The sequence below is a fragment of the Gadus morhua genome, chromosome 9 (genome assembly GCF_902167405.1).
Source record: "Gadus morhua chromosome 9, gadMor3.0, whole genome shotgun sequence".
NCBI classification, from domain to species: domain Eukaryota; kingdom Metazoa; phylum Chordata; class Actinopteri; order Gadiformes; family Gadidae; genus Gadus; species Gadus morhua.
Genome location: NC_044056.1, coordinates 18747169 through 18766256, shown reverse-complemented (window position 1 = coordinate 18766256; position 19088 = coordinate 18747169). Strand labels below are relative to the sequence as shown.

At 45.2% G+C, this 19088-nt stretch overlaps 1 protein-coding gene across 1 annotated transcript in view; it reads right to left on the bottom strand.

The window, feature by feature from the left end:
• Positions 1 to 19088, bottom strand: part of agbl1 (AGBL carboxypeptidase 1) — a 96248-nt gene that overhangs the window by 65276 nt on the left and 11884 nt on the right. The window contains exons 3-7 of the mRNA XM_030366727.1: positions 15217 to 15280; positions 14897 to 15043; positions 14376 to 14507; positions 9742 to 9835; positions 3927 to 3964 (exon numbers count right to left, since the gene is read on the bottom strand). Of these exons, the coding sequence (XP_030222587.1) occupies positions 3927 to 3964; positions 9742 to 9835; positions 14376 to 14507; positions 14897 to 15043; positions 15217 to 15280 (475 nt within the window). The remainder of the gene's footprint in view (positions 1 to 3926; positions 3965 to 9741; positions 9836 to 14375; positions 14508 to 14896; positions 15044 to 15216; positions 15281 to 19088) is intronic.

Genomic DNA, 19088 nt, shown 5'->3' with positions numbered 1-19088 from the left:
GAAGAAAGAAAAGACTTGAAAGAAAGCACAAGCTAAAAGAAAGGCATAAAGAACGCCTTATTCCCTGAGACCCCAACTAGCACATCTGTAAGTCTCTCTTTCATAGAGTTCCTATTAGCAGTGGCACTACAGTTTTTTTAAGGCAGCTGTATGCGCCAGTCTTCCCTGCCCCGTCCCCAGTTGCTAGACTGGAGCATGAATTGTTCATATTTAGCTGTCAGTTGCACCAGCTTATTGACCACATGACTGTTTGAAATGCAGCAGAAACTCTCTTGAAAAGTCTGACCTTGTCTGAGCCCTGAGCCAATTTGTGTGGCCAGAAGGCTGGGATAAATATATACATATATATATATATATATATATATATTTGTGTTTGTGTGGCCAGAAGGCTGGGATAAATATATATATATATATATATATATATTTATCCCAGCCTTATATATATATATATATATATATATATATATATATATATATATATATATATATATATATATATATATATATATATATATATATATATATATATATATACATATATATACATATATATACATATATATATATATTATATATATATACTTCTAAACATACTGTTGATGGAGTGATGCAGAAGTGTTTAAGCGCTGTTCACAGGTGTGCATGCGTGTGTGCATGTGCACGTGTGTGTGTGTGTGTGTGTGTGTGTGTGTGTGTGTGTGTGTGTGTGTGTGTGTGTGTGTGTGTGTGTGTGTGTGTGCATGTTTGCTGAAGTTGAGTAGGTTTACTGCTGTTTGGCGACAGGCAGCTCTGTACGGCGTGACAGAGCTGGGGCGTGGGATGGGGGCGGGGAATGGGGGCGTGGGATGGGGGCGGGGGATGTTGGGGGTGGAGGGGGTGGGGGGGGGTCTTGGCTTGGAGGAAGGTAACGCGAGGAGACCTCGGCTTCCGAGTCGCCGAGACACAGAGCGCCGTTTGTCTGCCGTGTTGCAGCTGAGATTCAAAGGGAATAAATTACGGCGTCACCGCGGGAAAGAGCATGTTTAAAGATGCTGGAGAGATGGGGGGGGGGGGGGGGGGGGGAAGTGTGGAGATGAGGACGAGAGGAGGGGAGGCTGGAGGAGAGAAGCAGAGGGGAGAGGAGGGGGAGGGGACGTGAAGGCGAGAGGGAAAATGAGGAGAGGAGGAGTGTGGTGAGGAGGGGGTGGGGAGAGGAGGGGAGGGGAAGCTTGCTTGGGGGCGGAGGGGGTTAGGAGAGGAGAGCAGGTGAGGCGTGCTTGGGGGAGGGGAGGGGTGAGGAGAGGAGAGGAGGGGAGGGACGGGGGACGGGGGGCTGAGGGTGGTACGATTGTGTGGGCAGGGCAGGCAGAAGAATATGCCGGTAGGTGACACAGAGATGAGCTGGAAAGAGAGGAGAGAGGAGGAAGGGACAAAAGGGGAGAAAAGGGAGATATTTTGTGCCTTTGATGAAGTAAATGCACATTAAGCCGGGTTAAAGAAAGATAAAATGTGAACCTTGTCATTAAAAAAAGGGGTTTTGTGTGCGCTTGTGTGTTTGTGTGTGTGTTTGAGAATGAGAGAGAGAAAGAGAGAGAAGGAGGGAGATTGTGAGAGAGAGAGCGAGAGAGACGTCTTTGTGTCTGTTTGTGCTCATCAATCTGAGGGTAAAACGAATCAGGCACATGCATGCAAACAGACCCGCACAGACGTGTGTGTACGTGTGTGCGGTGAATCACAACTTTTGTCTCCCATAAGTTTCTATGCACCTCATTGCACAGCTGGGATTTTTGAAATGCTGCAACACTGACCCCATAAGGCTGAACTATATCATTGCCAAAGAGGCAGTGCTCTTACATAACTCAAACAACTAGCTAAAAAACTGACATCTAATGCACAGAGAAAGGAGATTGGCCAAAGTAAGTACAGGAAACAAAATAGGGGGGTTATATACTTAGGCAATCCTTATTTTCCATTGCCATTAATCCACATTTTTGCCTGCCAGGATACACCCAATTTTGCATGTAGCCTTGTTGTATTAAAACATTGTTACTCATGTTCATCTCCTGAGTTTGATATTTTCATAATTTGACCAGTATAGTATATAGTGTGCATACCGAAGTGCCATCGAAGTATTGTACTCATTATGTAACCGACACGATGCGTGTTCCTGTTAATTACAGGATCTTGGGAAATGGGTACAGCTTGTACAGCTTCGCAAGACCTGCAGGTTTTGGATTATAGCATTGCAAATAATCATGATAAAACCTGTTTCTGTGGGTGCTGGCGGTGCGATGAGCAGACACCTGCAAGAGAGGCATGCGTTGCGCGAGAGAAAATATCCGACAATCTTTCATTTACTGAAACTGTCAGGCTTGGAGATTTAATTCGCTCCACTCAGGGAGGCCGTGTCAATATGAAAAGAGGTTCATACCCGGTGTTTATATATATTTTTTTTACTGGAGTGAATTCACAGCCAAATTTACATATTTGCCATGCAGGGCCGCAGTAAGCCAAGTTCTAGAGGAAGACCATCGCTGCCTCCAACAACCTCCTTCCAAATCCTTTGCTCATAAATTACAGAGAAACCAAAGCCCTGTGTTGCGGTGTGGTATCATGCTTGATTCTATGAAACTGCATTATACGTAGACACACGCACACACACACACACACACACACACACACACACACACACACACACACACACACACACACAAACACACAGCGCATTCTGCATGCTGTATACTGTATCCACACACACAGATAAAACATAATGTGGTCCACTTCACATAGCTTGCGTGTCTGTGGAAAAGATTTGACTGTCTTCCTCTATAACTGTCTCCATTACGTCTAGTATCATGGCGTCTGCAGCATCCTGATCTGTGCTAGCCGCACCCTGAGCAATAAACAAGACACAATGAACCATAACCAGGTGTCATGAGTGGGCCCCCAAGGACCACGACTAAATAACCGGGCCGGCACACCAGTCATGTTTTTCACTTGAGCCTGTGGTGGAATTTTGAACCGACCTTAAAAGAGAAAAATCAATATGTACCTTGTTTGTGACTGTAAGAGCCTTGATCCCGGTCACCCTGCTAATGTGTTATTCACCAGTTACACGTCAGGCCGCGTGGCCCCCCCACTCCCCCCATGGCTATGCTCGGCCTCCCCCCCGGTTCTCTCTCTCTTGCTCTCTCTCTCTCCCTCTATGGCGTACCGTATCTCTCCCTCGCTCCCCGGTTCTCTTGCTTTTTCTCCCTCTCCCCTCTATGGGGCCTTGCACCTGCTGTATCCCTCCATCTCTCTGTCACTCTTTCCTTCATTCCCTCACTCTCATCCTCTCACTCTCTCTTTTCACCTCTAACCGCACCCTCTCAAGAGTTATTCTATGAATGTATAATCTATAGAATTACTCTGAGGTTTAATTACTTTGACACTTTGGGTGTCACTCTCTGATGCGAATTGATTTCCAGATCTAAACTAACATAGTTAGTATTATATTATCATTAATACATGCCTAGAATATCTCTCTGTATTCATCTATAATCCATGTGTAGGGGTTTGAATGATATGTGCGTTGAAAGGGGTGTGTCATGCGAAACGCAAATGATGACCTCCCAGAGCTAATTACGTGCACCAGTGGAATAACTCAGCATGATGTTGCTGTTTGGGATTAGATAAGAAAAGAAAATGATTCTAAAACATGATTCATTGTCAAATCGCCTTTTTCTGTGTGTGTGTGTGTGTGTGTGTGTGTGTGTGTGTGTGTGTGTGTGTGTGTGTGTGTGTGTGTGTGTGTGTGTGTGTCACCGCCTCATAGCTTAATGTTGCTCAATTATAAACAGTGTTCTGCTGAGGAAGGTGCTTGATTAGCGCAGAGTCCGACACTCCATCTCTATTAGGGGCCAGAGAGCATCATCTGGGCGGATGAATAATGAGGGTCAACTTACTGGTGCACAGCAGAGCAGCCAAGGCATCAATCGCTGCCCTGCAACAGAGGAGACCAAGAGGAAGGAGAAGAAGAGGAAGGAGAAGAAGAAGAAGAAGAAGAAGAAGAAGAAGAAGAAGAAGAAGAGGAAGGCATGGAGGGATTAGTCATGAATACAATGCGGCATCGGAAAACAAAGCTGGTTTATATATGGCTTCCTGCAAACATGCTCTCAGTGAGTTGGGGTGGGGTCTGGGACACTCGTCGTCGCACACACACGCACGCTTACAAACACACTTATCTCAATGAAAAGCCTTCTTCAAATCACAATAAATGCTTAGTTTCCAGCAATGATTCACTGTCTATTTGCCAATTGTGCACACATGGCAATATACCACACACTCGTGCGCATGCTTAATACAAGGCAGTTTTAACAGTAAGTACTGTATGTGTATCCACACACACAGACATAGACACACACAGAATTATGTGAATTAGAGTGTATAACCAATCACCCCTTTCTCCTGCTGCGTATTCAATAAAATATATTTGCTGGCTACAGTAATGACAGCCAATTTGGTCATGTTTAGGCCTCTGCAACTGCATTTCATTGTGTGCGTGTGTGCGTGTGCGTGTGCGTGTGCGTGTGCGTGTGTGCGTGTGTGTGTGTGTGTGTCATTGAGTGTTTGCAGGCATACCACATTAATCACAAGTGTCACTGTTTAAACAAGTCGCCATACATTTACTTTTGTGCAGATATGATATGATGAAATGCCGAGCAAGAGACACGCATGAATCAAAATGCAGGGAGAAGAAAGAGCCTGTCACTGAACTGGGGAATCCCTGTCTCCTGAAATGGAGCCCGGGGACAATCCCCTACGAGCGGATAACAAACCCACTCTCCATCACAGGTTCAATTGAGGATATTTTCTCATTTTAATTTGAAAGAATCTCAGAGTTACCATAAAAAATAATAAAGTGCTCTCTTCGGTCCAAAATGGTTGACGTATAGTTGAATAACCTCAATACAATGCTATAGACCAAAAAAGCCTACAATTAGTCAATGAAGCTATTTGTTATAAATTTGCATCCAGAAATGTATGTATGCTTACTTCTGGTATACATCTGTAGCACATTGTCATGAGACATGCCTGCAATGGCTTTAACTAAAGTAGTTTAACCAATTGCATTGTCAAAAGTAACTCAAAGCAAGGTGATTGAAAGCTAGCTTTGGGTTCAGACAGTTTCAAACATCAAGGCAGAGCTCTGCCTTAGCCACGGCGACAAACCCTCCCACCGCTTGGAATCGACTTCAGTTGAAAGGGCTAGGGTTAGGGTCAAACATTTGAAGCATAGATCGAGCTTGCACATATATGTTATATCTATGTCCCACGTTAATGCATGAAGATGCACGACATAATGTGCCACTTGGAACAGGAACAACCTTCCTTCCTTTTGTGATTGAGAACCGGAGGAAATCTATCGTCTGATTGGCCATTGCTCATCAAATGCCACTGAGCATTTGCATAAAGTTCAAATTTGCTCAACCTATTCGCGTTGGCAAACAGCCGGGGGGCTGCAGTGACAGGCTAAATCACAACTTCTGGTCGCTTGATGAAGCCAAGACGGGTTGGAAACGAAAGATTGGAGGACGCTGCGTCTCTGGAGGGCCGCGGGGCGTGCGCGGTTAAGCAGAGTTCAGCCTCAGCCAAAACCATCAGCCCCTCTGCCGCACTGCAACACAGCTAATTGGAGCGCCGATGCGCTCACATCCATGGACAATTATCCCATTGTCCGTGCATCCAGCCATCTTCATTCCCGCTTCGTCAATCAGGGTGACACTGCAGTCCTGCCTGACAATATGTACCACACCAGCTCCCTCTGAAGCTGGGGGGGACGGGGGGACGGGACGGGAGGGGAGGGGAGGGGAAGGGGGGACCCGCTAAGTCTTCAGCTGGGAGAGATATAATCCCTCCACTGGCATGTCCTGGGTCTAACCCACTTATGTCTCCTCCCGAGTTTGTCGTGTCTGATACACTTCCGAGGGGAGTCAACCCAAGGGGATCCCTGAACAAATGTCGGAGGAACCTGGGCCCGGCTGCTGTCAAGGGCTGGAGCAGCAGTGGCTCTGCGCTGCGGCTTCTCTCCAGGTTCGCTGAGCTCACCAGCCCCAGACAGTGCCCCAGTCATCCCTGCGGAACTATTTTCAGCTATACTTGCATCTGCAATCTCTTTATTTCGGTCAATACCACAGAGGGCTCGTGCCCCCCCACCACCACCACATAAATGAGTCCATGGGAATTTACAGAGAAACGTCAGTGTGAAAGAATAATATGAGGAGGCAGGTTTTAGAGGCTGCCTGGATGCTTTTATACATGGCTTGTTTTATGAGTTAATTGGAATGCTTTATGGTATAGAAAACAGAAAAAAAGAACACATTTACCAAAGCATGGCATATCGACAATCCCTAGATGGCAACTTATGTTTATGTTTGCCGCAATGTATAATTTGTACTACTACTAGGCTTGACAGATACTCCCACAAGCAAAAGCCGAGGAGCTGGGACGGTACACACACAAGAGACAGGGAGGGAAGCCCACTCCACACAATTAATTCAAATCATTTTCATTCATCATTTTATTTCTTAGTTATGCGTTAAGTTGCGAGTCAAAGTCTTATGATGTGTGTGTATCAGATTTTTTTATTTTTTTTGCCAGCAGCCATGCAGGGCGGCCATTAATTATCTTCATCAGATGCGTCAGCCTTTTTTTTTAACAAACTACTGTAAAACGTATTGATGTTTCAACTGTTGACAAAACAGTTGACAAATTACATAGTGTCTAACAAATACATAACACAGTCTTAGTCTCCCGGGGGTTAAGACACTGAGGTATCATTATGGCTCCTTGAAACAATGTGGGATGGCATGAGCATATAGGGCCGTATCGAATATGTGTGTGTGTGTGTGTGTGTGTGTGTGTGTGTGTGTGTGTGTGTGTGTGTGTGTGTGTGTGTGTGTGTGTGTGTGTGTGTGTGTGTGTCTGTGTGTGTGTGTGTGTGTGTGTGTGTGTGTGTGTGTGTGCGTGCGTGCGTGCGTGCTTGTGTGTGTGTGTGTGTGTGTGTTTTGTGTGTGTGTGTGTGTGCGTCGTAGTTTAGAGTGTGTGTCAGTGCCCAGAGTAGTTAAACAGCCGGAGCAGTAGAGCACACACTAGCTTGGTTCACCAACCAAAACAGCCCGGAGTGGATTTACCAGTGAGTGAACTGGAGTCTGTAACCAGAAACGGGGTGCATCATAATGTCACCCAGAGCGGACATTAGCAGGGTCATACAGGGTCGTGCCTTGTTTATAGAGCGAAACCTACTCCATGATCGCCATGGACGTCAAAACAGAACAATTAGTGTTAAAGACCAGTTGCAACCCAACGATGCCCTTCTGCTAGATCCATTCGTTTTTACCTCACACAAGCTAGGGGAGCGCGGGGCAAGTCCTTACACAGGGTTGAATTTAACACAGACCTAATGGGGCTACAGCAACGGGTTTCCTGTTTAAGCACCACAGCGGGATATTCCTCCTCATTTGAGCCGGGAAAAAAAATGGGTTTTACCTACCAAGTAAAACGAGGATTACTGTGTTGTCAATGTGCCTCAGCGAATACAAATGGATATCTTTTAAATCACCACCCTGTAGACCATCACGAGGCCTGGTTTTGACTTGGCATTGCAGCTCGTTGGGATAGCTAGCCAGTAGCCAGGCACACAGGCTGCAACTGGCGGGGATAGTTTTAACAAAGTGTTTTAACAAACAGCTATAAAACTTTAAATCATAATTGAGGGCTATGCCGCATAATGTAAAGCCATGTAAGGAGAAGTAGCAGATTAACATTTCTGTGAATAGTTTTTGATCTCATCTTGAGGACGTCAAATAATTAAAACCAATGTTAATAATCAAACCAAATAAGTCCATATGATGTTGAGATCTTTAATTACTTGAAATTTGAATACATTATTAAACCAAATCTCATAAAAAAACATATATTTGGCTAATTTGGTATGTGTGCATTTTATCAAATTAATTGAGTTTGCATCAACTATTAAATCACCAGAGGCTGTGTTACATCTAGCGAGTGTTATAACTAACCCCGCCTGTGAGGTAAGATGTAACTCTTCACTTTAGTTACTTCCTTTTGTAAAGTCCAACTGCCACTGAATGATAGACTACTTAAGCCCCTTTGTTTTTTATCATCTAGATTTCACATGTCATAAAGTTCTGCAGGGACAGACAAGGCAACAACAAGTTTCTCCTCCATTTTCTTGTCAACAAGGCAGAGGAGTTCCTCCCCATCTAAAATGCAACCGGTTGCCCTGAAAAGAATCGGTCGACGCCTTACAGAACAGTCCCGATGTCTTCAACTAGAGGTGGGCCTTCACTCCTCACCAACACCACATGGTGACTGCCAGGAGACATGTTTATTCAATTAGATCCGAGTCAGCACAGTCCATTACTTTGCAAAATTGCTTAAATTGTTATCAACCTGGGCTGGGAGGAGAGAATAAATGCTTTTCTAACAAAAAAAATATTAACAGCTGCTTCAATTATAAAGGGAATTATAAACTAGTTAGATCGAATATTGTGGATAAGTACATCAGCAAACGCAGCAGGGTACATATTGCATACATTGTGTATTGCTTTGATAAAGTTGGTTCTCTGTTAACTTTTTTTTACATTTAATTTATTACAATTATTTGAAGGGTCATTTTCGGTTGGCGTCACCCTGGTTATGCCAGCTCATGAAATGTCTAGTCCGGCCTTTCAGAGGATATGAATCATTGCTTCAGCGCCTTGCGGTTTACAAGCCAGCGGGATAGGGACTGACAGGTGGAGTCGTACGAGCGTTGGACGATGACTGAACTGAATACTAGGAACAGATCGTTCAGATCCAGCCGGCGTATCCCTGGACCAATGTTCATTTGGTAATTGAACCGCCGTAAGTGAGTGACAAGTCCTACAGCCTCCAAAGAACCAAACTGCGTGGGTCGCCACCTCCTAGGTTTCGCCTGGGCGCATTTAAATAACTGAAATAGTTTCAGCTGCTAATTCCCCACCTTTATCCAGCCCTGGACTGGGACCTTGGAATACTTACAGTTCCATTCAGTGTTTATGGAGGAGGGTGGGGGGGGGGTTGTTGGATGGTATGTCTAGCATTAAGACACACTGGGACTCTGGATTTTAGGAGCTAAATACCAAAGACTGTGACTCACACAAAAGGGGGCATGAAGACCCACCACATTGATTAAACACAGAGGCCCTTGTCACGCCGGCCCGTGTCTTTGTGTGCGATAAAATCGACGTGACAACTGAGAGAACATTGTTACCCTTGTCGAACCCAATCTGGCTCCTTATACACCCACCCACACACACCCACATACACACACATATTGTCTCAACCACTCGCTAAGACCATGAAGCCAGTCGTTAGACGGGGGGGGGGGGGCTGCGGCCAGTGAGGCCTCCCAGCCGCTCCACCGGGTCACGGCGGGCCTTATTCACGCACGGTCCATTCTGAGACATTAAGGGGTCGATCGAGGAGGCGTCATAGGTCATACGCAATATGTTTCGACAGGTTTCTGAAGCTCACGTGTGCACATGCGCGCGTCTACACCCTCACCATATGCACGTGTACACACACACACACACACACATATAGTGTTATTATAACGGGCCGCTGACCATGCCTTTGCATTAACATTAGCCGACATACATTACAGCGATGAGGCAGAGCACTGAGCATGAGCCGTGGAGCGTGTAAGGCGGAGGTGAGCGGGGCCAGGCTACGTACTTTATGGGGGTGTAGTGCCTGCTGGTGTGTGGAGGGATGAGGCGGTAGACGGCGTCCAGCCCGCGGTGCTCCCCGAGCAGGTTGGCCGCGGACACTGTGGGAACCCGACGAAGCAGAGCAACATGACGCAACACTCACATGACGTTTGTGTCAAAATAAAAAGAAGGAAACACATCCGTGTTCGATTTCAATCGCCCACTTGCATATTTTGAGATCCACGGATTCGTATCAATGTACATTTTCGGAGATGATTAGAATTTTTGGCACGTTACATGTAGTGTGTGTTGGTGCTTGTGTGTGTTTTGTGTGTGTGTGTGCGCGTGCATCGGTGCTTGTGAGAGTGTGCATGCATGTGTGTGCATACGTGTATGTGTGTGTTGTATGTCTAATATCTACGATATGTGCAAGTTGTATCTAGGCCACTAAAATGTTCACTTACAGCGTACAGTCTGCATTAGCTCATTTTCCATGGTAATATTCAATACCAGTTGAGTTACTCTTTCATAGGGGACTATTGCTATTATCACCAGCACTGTGGAGACCAAAGTGATCACACAAGTGTGACACATATTAACGAAGCAGCTAATGTATCTAACTGCTTCCGGCTGAATTAACCTTTACGAGGCTTGAAAAACTTGCTTAAATATCAATACGGATGACTAGGCTACAGATATTTTCCCACTGAAATTCTAGTTATAAAGAATTACTCATAGCTAATATTGGAACCAAGCCCCCCTCCCTCTCGACGGTGATCGTTGTGTAGATATTAATAACACAACTAAAGCTATCTGCCGGGTCTCCAGTGGGGTTTTGGATAACATTAAGATACGTGGGGAGGAAAATTTGTTTCAGGCTGGTGACAAAGATCACAGTCGGGAGACACTGAGCACCTGCTCGTGTAGATTGAGCCCCCTAGCAACAGTTGAGGATACATGCAACGCTGAGGAAATAGAATCTAGTCACCTCCAGTATATTTATATATCTCTTATCACAATTACAGTCTCAAAGGGCATTCGAGGCTCCCAATTTAAATGGAAATTGAACACACGTCCTCACCATAAACCTCAAACAGGCACAGAGAAACTCCCAATAGGAGAGAACCAAAAAGGAAAAAGGAAGAAACCTCTAAAAGAAGATAGTACTTTTCAAGGAGTTTTATACACTCTGTAGCAAGGCAATACTCCAGATGAAAAGCTAAACGCGCTCCTGATTCTATTCGAGATCACATCAATAGACCTTATTCGCCGAGGGTCAGCCCCGACAGTTGGGTGGGGAAACCGTCGAGAATCTATGAGGACCATGCACACTCAATGCAATATTTTTCGTATGCTTCTAATTTTTTTGTTTTTCATGGTTTTCCCAACAATTCTAAAAGGTCCCCCCCCCCCCCCCTCAATTAACTGATATGGCAGCTATAATGTCCATATAACAACAAGACAAATGCATAGGTAATCAAAAGCTCATTAGTTCCATGATACAAATGACAACCGTATTCATCGCCTGCAGCACCGTGCTCAAGACATTCTACGGCCCCCGAAACACACCAGTGTTTGGGTGGCAGCACGGAGGGTGTTGGATTCCACCAGACTAGACCAACTGATCAGAAGGGCCGCTTCTGTTCTGGGGGTGGCGCCGGACCCCCTGCTGGCCGTCACAGACTGCAAGGAAACCGTCCAAACTCTCTATCCTAGACAATGACTCCCACTCGCTCCACAGAGCGCTGTCTGAACAGGGTACGCTCAGCAACAGACTCTTGGCCGTTAGGAGTTCCACCGAGAGCCACAGGCAATGCACAATACCTGCTGCCATGTAACCCGTCCGTTCCTCTCACTACCGGAAATGAGGGAGTCGTTCTGATCAGTGGAACTCCTCAGGGACCAATAAAGTAATCTGAATCTGTATCTATATAAGGGTTAGTAGATTTAATTTGAGCCATATGAGATATTGTCCTTTATGATTAAAATACTGCATCAATTCACATCTACCGCATGAAGCAACATCTTGTACAGACCGTGGAAAATGGTACTTCAGATAGCTTTCAAGTCACACAACAAATGGCAAAACAAAACCGATTTCTCAATTCATCAAGAATTGGTTCTGTGTATGTCAGCTTATCAACACTAATTTCACTATTTCTATTAAGTCGGACAGTCTGCACAGAGATGGGGGTGGAGGGGGGGGGTGGAGGAGGGGAGGGGAGCAGAGAGCGGATAGAGGGGGAAGACAGAGCAAGAGGAAGGAGGGAGGAGAGAGTCGAGGGGGGAGAGGAAAGAAAGAGAGGAGAAAAGAGACGGAAGGGGTAAAGTTCTGTAAACCAGACTTGCGGACGGAGAGGATCTCTCTCTATTTATAGTGGCGGGGACACAGGCTTTTACAGACTCATGAAAACACTGCAGCCATGAAACAACCGGGCGGCCTTAAGACTCTGTGCCACTCTAGAATCCGGGCGTCTCTTATTTAGGGTGAATCCGGAGCCATGGACCGCGGCCAGCTTATCAGTGGAGGGAAGAACACACCCCTGTCCGCGGTTCCCTGTAATGCTGAGAAATAGTGCCTTCAGCCATGAGTCGTGAGTTGGCTTCCAGCAGAGAAGCAGTGTGACGCAGTCTTGGGGTTTTGGTCTCCCAGCACAACAGGCTCTGCGTTTGATCTCCAATGGTCACACCCTTTTTTTGCAAGCATGCTGCACGACACTTATACCTGCTTGCATTTACTGTGTATTCACTGTCTGGCAGTTTGGACTACAGGAGCTTGGTTACAGTAAAGTTGGTCTTTCTTTGGTTGAAAATAAGAAATGCATCAATATGTGGAAAACAACTAAAGTGCACCAATTCTGGCTTTTTCAAACAGCTCTCTGAGCCAAGACCGGAGACCATCTTGGTAGCGACGTCCCATTCTGTTTCGCTACTCGGATAAGTCTGGAAATTACAATGTAATTGGGGACAATCAGGCACTGTGTCGTGGTGGCTTACGTAACCGTGCAAATCAGGGGCCGAGTCCAGACGCAACGAGTGGGAACGTTAACATTAGTTTAGCAAACACAGCGATAATTGCAGTTATTGCAGAATTAGACCCAATAACAACTAGTAAACATCAATAACAGAATGTACGAGTAGAGTTTCTCGGCAGTCAAGACATTCTCGCCGTGTAACCGCTGAACGGCGCAAGGTGATGGCGTCACATGTTTAGTCACGCCGATTGGCTACCGGACTTTGTCTGTCAAACCAAGTCCTCCCGTCAACTGAAATTGATGTGGGCGGCTAGAAGTTACAGACTGATCTGTGCGCAGAGAAACAGAATGTGAGGTCACGTGATCAGGATGGTCTCCAGGCGACTCTCAGCCCCATATTCAGAGTAAATTGCGAGTCACCTGTACATTAGCGGCGAATAATTCCACTTTGCAACATGGTTCTGTCGATTTTGAGTTTGGATAATGTATGCTAATAAAAAACCCTGGGCTACTCAAAAGGGTGAAACCCCAGGGTGGAGAAGGGTGGGGGTTTAGGGGGTGGAGATGATGGCTATGAATGCAGTGTAATGGCGTTTCCCTTCAAGGCATTATTCCTACAACATTCTGGAAGCCTGGAGCTGTTAGCACCACCTTCTCATTCTTATCACTAATGCTATTGCATGCGTGCGCATGAATTTAGCAAAGAACGGCACACATATCTGGGAAGGAGGCAGCTGGAGCATAGTTTACGCATACCTGAGCAAACATCATTACGAGCAGTGGTAAGGCTTTTTCGGGCCTAATTATTCTGCCGATTATCTGGACACTCACACTCAGGAATCGGGATTGGATTTGGCTTCATGTGCCTGTCCCATGTATGAATGCTGATTCCATTCGTTCACAGATTTGTTCCATGCCAATGAACACGGCATATGTCATTTTCTTAGAGATCGTATATCTGTATATTTCTTTGTCTTTTCTGCAGTGTACTAGATGTATTTTTAGAACTTTGCCCTTGATGGATCCAAAACGTCAAGGCCGGTTTTTTATATTTTTTGCCTTTTATTTGTATGAATCTTAAGGAATTTTGTGCTTTTGGTGGTAAACAAAAGGAAGGATACTTTGTTGCCAGAAAGTTAACAGAAAGGAATAGAAATAGAGACATAAATGTCTCAAATGTGCTCAATTTCGTGTGAGCTAGCCAACAATAGAAAATAGAAAGTTTGACCTGTCCCGCAAGATAAGGCAGAACATAGACTAAACCCTGAGCCGACTAGACAGACGCAGACAAACTCTAATACTTCACTTTGTCACCTAACTAATCTGTGTTTATGATGCAACATAGGAAGATGAACTCTCCTGAGCATACTGAATAAATTTGAATCCTTTTCATTTTCTGAAGTTATTTATTAATTCCCTTTGGGTACATTTTCACCACAGTGTGTGTGTGTGTGTGTGTGTGTGTGTGTGTGTGTGTGTGTGTGTGTGTGTGTGTGTGTGTGTGTGTGTGTGTGTGTGTGTGTGTGTGTGTGTGTGTGTATGTGTGTGTGTGTGTGTGTGTGTGTGTGTGTGTGTGTGTGTGCGTGTGTGTGTGTGTTTGCGTGTGCATGTGTGCTTGCATGTATATGCGTGCGAGCAGGTGTGTGTATGTGCCGGAATGTGTGCATATGTGTTAGTGTGTTACCTGAGGAACAGTAGACTCGGATGACCATAAGACAGGCAGCAGATATCTTGGCGTGTGTGGGGTTCTGATTCAGCAGGTTGAGGGTCAGCAGCACTGCATCTGCATCCTCTGCCTTCATACCGATGCGAGGATCTGGACACACACACCGATACGCACACGAATAAACTTTAAACATTCATAGTGCGATCTGGAAACACACACCGGAACAAACAAACACAAACGCAAGCCACTAAACATCCTCATTCCACGCCTCTATGTCAGATGGGTGCATGATGACATCTATTTCCATCGCTGGTTAAAGTTAATCTTCCCATATGTTATCATTTCGCACACAAAACCCTTTTACACACACAATTTACGCTGCAATCTGGACTGAAAAACAAACACAAAGGTATTAGATTGCTAAAACAGCCCAACTGCCATTGCTATATGTCTGGAACGACCAAGTGTTGAACCGTATGCTCCTGTCTCTGAGCCAATCCCCCGTGAGACCCTCCCCCCCTCCTGACACCCTGCCGTACCTCTGCAGCCCAGCTTGGCCAGCAGGTGCAGCAGAGGCAGCAGCACAGTGTAGTTTGGGTTGAAACACCTGGCCGTCTTCACCAGGGCAGTCAGTAGGGCCTGGCTCCCCCCTTTGGTGATCATGTAGTGGATACGCCGATCTGAACCTGGGCAGAGCAGAGGGGCCATCCACAGGACTTGATTCGACAGAGGGAGACAGTGGCTGGGACAAGGTTATACTGCAATGCACTGGGTGGTGACGTGGTGTTGGCCTAAGTGTTACTCCTGGCATGCAGGCTGTATTGCTGCGGGTGGTTAAGTTGTCAGCATGGCCGCTCACCAGCAGACAGCAGTTCATCCAACACATTAAGGATGTTTAAGGTGCTTTCAATGTCTCCCGCATTCTGCAGAGAGAGAGAGAGAGAGAGAGAGAGAGAGAGAGAGAGAGAGAGAGAGAGAGAGAGAGAGAGAGAGAGAGAGAGAGAGAGAGAGAGAGAGAGAGAGAGAGAGAGAAATATAGAGAGATTAGAAAGGTAGAAAACAAGATTAAACATAATAAATCCTGCCTACTCAACATCATGACCTAGCATTGGGTTTATGGCAGTGTGGATGCATTGTTATTAGCCTCTAGCTAGCATATAAAAAGGCATTTAAACACTACACTGTATCCCCTGTACACATTGATGCAACCCTAGAGGCAATGTTATATCTGCCATAAATAAATGTTTCAAATTTAATATTTAGAAGGAAATTACACTACAACACAAGATTGCTACATTCATTTCAACAGAGATAATCACCCCAAAAGCACTCATGCTGGTTCCCCACCAGCGCGGTCCCGTGAGGCATTAGCCATAATATACGCGTCAAATATCGATGAATAACGCGCCAGACATGCGAACACAGTGATAACACCACAGAAATATACACAACATAACTGCCAAATTGCTTTGGATTCTTTCCCCCCCTCATTGAATGAGTTGATTAATGCACCTTTGTTTCCGAAAGAGATGAGCAATAAACCCGGGCTGCGGGCTTCTCTTACGTTAGTTGTAGTAGATTGGGCCGTTCTGATGAATAATGGTGGCAGAGGCGGGCGGGCAGCCAGAAAAAGGCGTATACGTTCAACAGAGTGGCCGGTTTCTTTACCCACGTTAAGTACCCCACGGTGGCAATGTATTTGTCCGTCGCCATCCGTTTGCCTTTGGTGTTCAACTACATATTAAGCACTCACCCGAAGACCTCACTTTATCACCTCCGCCGTTCGCTAGTTTGCAAGGTCGGCGTCACCAGTAAATAAAGCTAAGTACCTTGTGCAGCGGCTTGTGGATCAGAGTTTGTGGCTCAGCAGGGCTTAAAACCACTTTGAAGATGGTATCAGAGAAAGCTTAAGTGCACTTGAAGTGCACTATGCTTTGGCTAATAAGAACAAAAATCAAGCACTTAAGTAATGCTAAACACATGAAGTCAGTGTCCCTATGTGATCTTGTAGGGGCAACGGAGCGTGTTTTTGGTGTGTTTTATAGCACTGTATTTGAAGGGTCAGTATAAGGACACCAGCAGCGAGACTGACAGTCTGAAGTAACTAGACAAGTGTGTGGCTGTAATATATAAACTAAATGTTAATCCCAACAGAATTAAACAAAAGACAAAGCCAACGAATACAAATATTTTTGATATTTTGATCTAACATGTATCCACATAAATAGATAGTCACATATGACAACAATACAAAACACATCCTAAGATGGAGCTGAAATAGGATAACTTTATCTGGAATGTTAACCATGAAAAGACACACGGTTTAGCATATGTATTGACTTGTACGGATAAATCAGCACAAGGCTGGTAATGCCCCGCTGGGTTTCTGTGAGGCACAACACACAAGGAAATGTATATGTTTGGGAAAACATTCTCAGTGTGCGGTCCACCAAGGTCATCTGCCCTCCTCTTCAGAAGACCCAACGCGCAACCATTTGTGATTTCTCTAGTACCTCTTCCGGCAGGACCAAATAAGGCAATGCGCTGTGTTCTTTCTCTTTGAATAACAGTCATTGCCAACGCAGGCTATATGCACATTTGAGGTTTGTTGAAAACTGACAGTTCCCCGGCCCCGGGATTGGAGGGCGAATGCTCTAGCAAGCCGTTAAGCTTGGTCGGTGAAACATAGCTCTCCTAAAGCTCTGGGATCGAGGCTTAACATAGATGGCCGATGTTAACTGGATATTATGATCCATTCAGTCTCAGTCTTTTGCCTCATGACAGGTGGTCATCACCTGCAACAGATAACTAAGAGATAAGCGGCTCGCATCATTGAGTGCCTCACAGCTTGTGTTTTAATCCACAGGCCCTATTGCATTACAGGGGAAGTGCTGTGATATGAGCAGGTGGATGGCAAGTTGGATGGGAGTTCTTATATTGCGGCATCTCAAGTCCTGGAAGCCGCCGGGGAACGGATCAGAGCCCATGTGGCACTCCTGGGCTAAAGTTGCATGATTGATTGCGAATGGGACTTCTCTAGTGGTAACAAATACCTATAAACTAAGAGACCGTTGCTCATATGTGAAGCCATCCTGCGACTCAAACAAGCGAGTCTTGCCAGGGGGGGGATTAGTTATAAAAATCACACTTTCATTTGAATTCATCGTCTGCGGGTGACTTACGTTCAGCTGGGGATTTTTTTATTTTGACACATTTTTTCCTTAATCCGCTTTTGACGAGGCCACTCAGTAATGAGACCTACACATTATTGCTAGTTATGGAGTATCTGTTACAACGTATTGTCTCTGCAGGAATGAGTATACGTTTTGAATAAGCATATGCTTCAACTGGAGAATGGAACAGCTGTTAAAATCCTTGCTCAGGGAGAGAACCACTATATTGGAAAGCCAGCAACTTAGAAAGCCAGTAATTTCTCCACAAAGACGGATGCATAATAAACATTTTCCCCCCATAGAGAAAATCCTTCCGAACCAGAACTCCATATTTGGGCACGCATGGTTAAAGACATGTTCAACAAGAAAAACACAAAAGAGCTTATTTCCCACTGTTTGAACAGCTTGTTCCACTTAGAAATGTTCCCGTTTTGGATGTATATTTATACGGACTGCTATTTGCATTATTTACTCTTCTTATTTCTTAGTAAATGGGCATCTTTGCAAGTTGATGGCATGGTGGTTACATTAACATTAACTACACTTCAACAACTTCGATTTTCATTATCTCTTGTGTGTGCATGTATGTCTGTAGGTCTATCTGTATGTCTATATGTCTATATGTCTGTATGTATGTACGTCTGTTCGTCTGTACGTTTGTACGTCTGTATGAATTAGGCTTATAGGGGAGAATTGCCATATTCACACTGATTGACTTCAATGGCAGAAAAAGCCGGGGAGGGCACAGAATATACAGCCACATGCAGTCTGAGACCATGTTGCCTATTAACAATGAATAGACAACAGCATATGATATGGGTTTACATTAGACCCTGCTGCATAGGATCTCAGCTAGCTGTGCCCCTGTGCTACACTCATTCAGGAGGAAAGGTTGTTTTGGTGAGAATGAGATTTTGAAAGTTGACTTAAATAATAAATGCAGTACACAGAGTTATCAGATCAGATTCCATCAGTTCAGTCGGATTAGACTTCATGCACTATAGACTCCTGTAAAATCCAATTCTGGTGTTGTCTTGGTGCTCTGGGGGGGCTGTTTGCCTAGGAGCTTGGCGCTTGGTAAAGACCGGGCTTACTGGCTGATGCAGGCAGCCAGCAGCACCTGTTTGGTGCAGAGGCAGCAGGCAGCCCCAGACTAAACTGTTAGCACTTCATCACTCAGCATCAATGGCAGATTAGGTGTGTGATGTCAGGCTGGAGTCGGGCAGCCATGATAGCCATGATGCGAGGGTAAGAGTCACAGCAGGACGTGCTCACAGCTCCATGGCCAGGACAGCTGCTCACAGATGTCCATAATGGAATCAGCAGGTCACCCACAAGAGGTAGTTAGACGGGCCCCTCCTATGACCCCTTCTGTAGGCCCATAACAATGTCAGATAAAGGCAACAAGAAAATGAATGCATTAAAAAAAGAAATACTAACCAGCGTTCACTTGTATGATTCTATTATATTGAACCTCGGCTTTCACTAAATTTGAAAATATTATTAATATCATGTTCACCTCTAAAGCTATCGTTATCATGATTCTATGTGTCCCTAG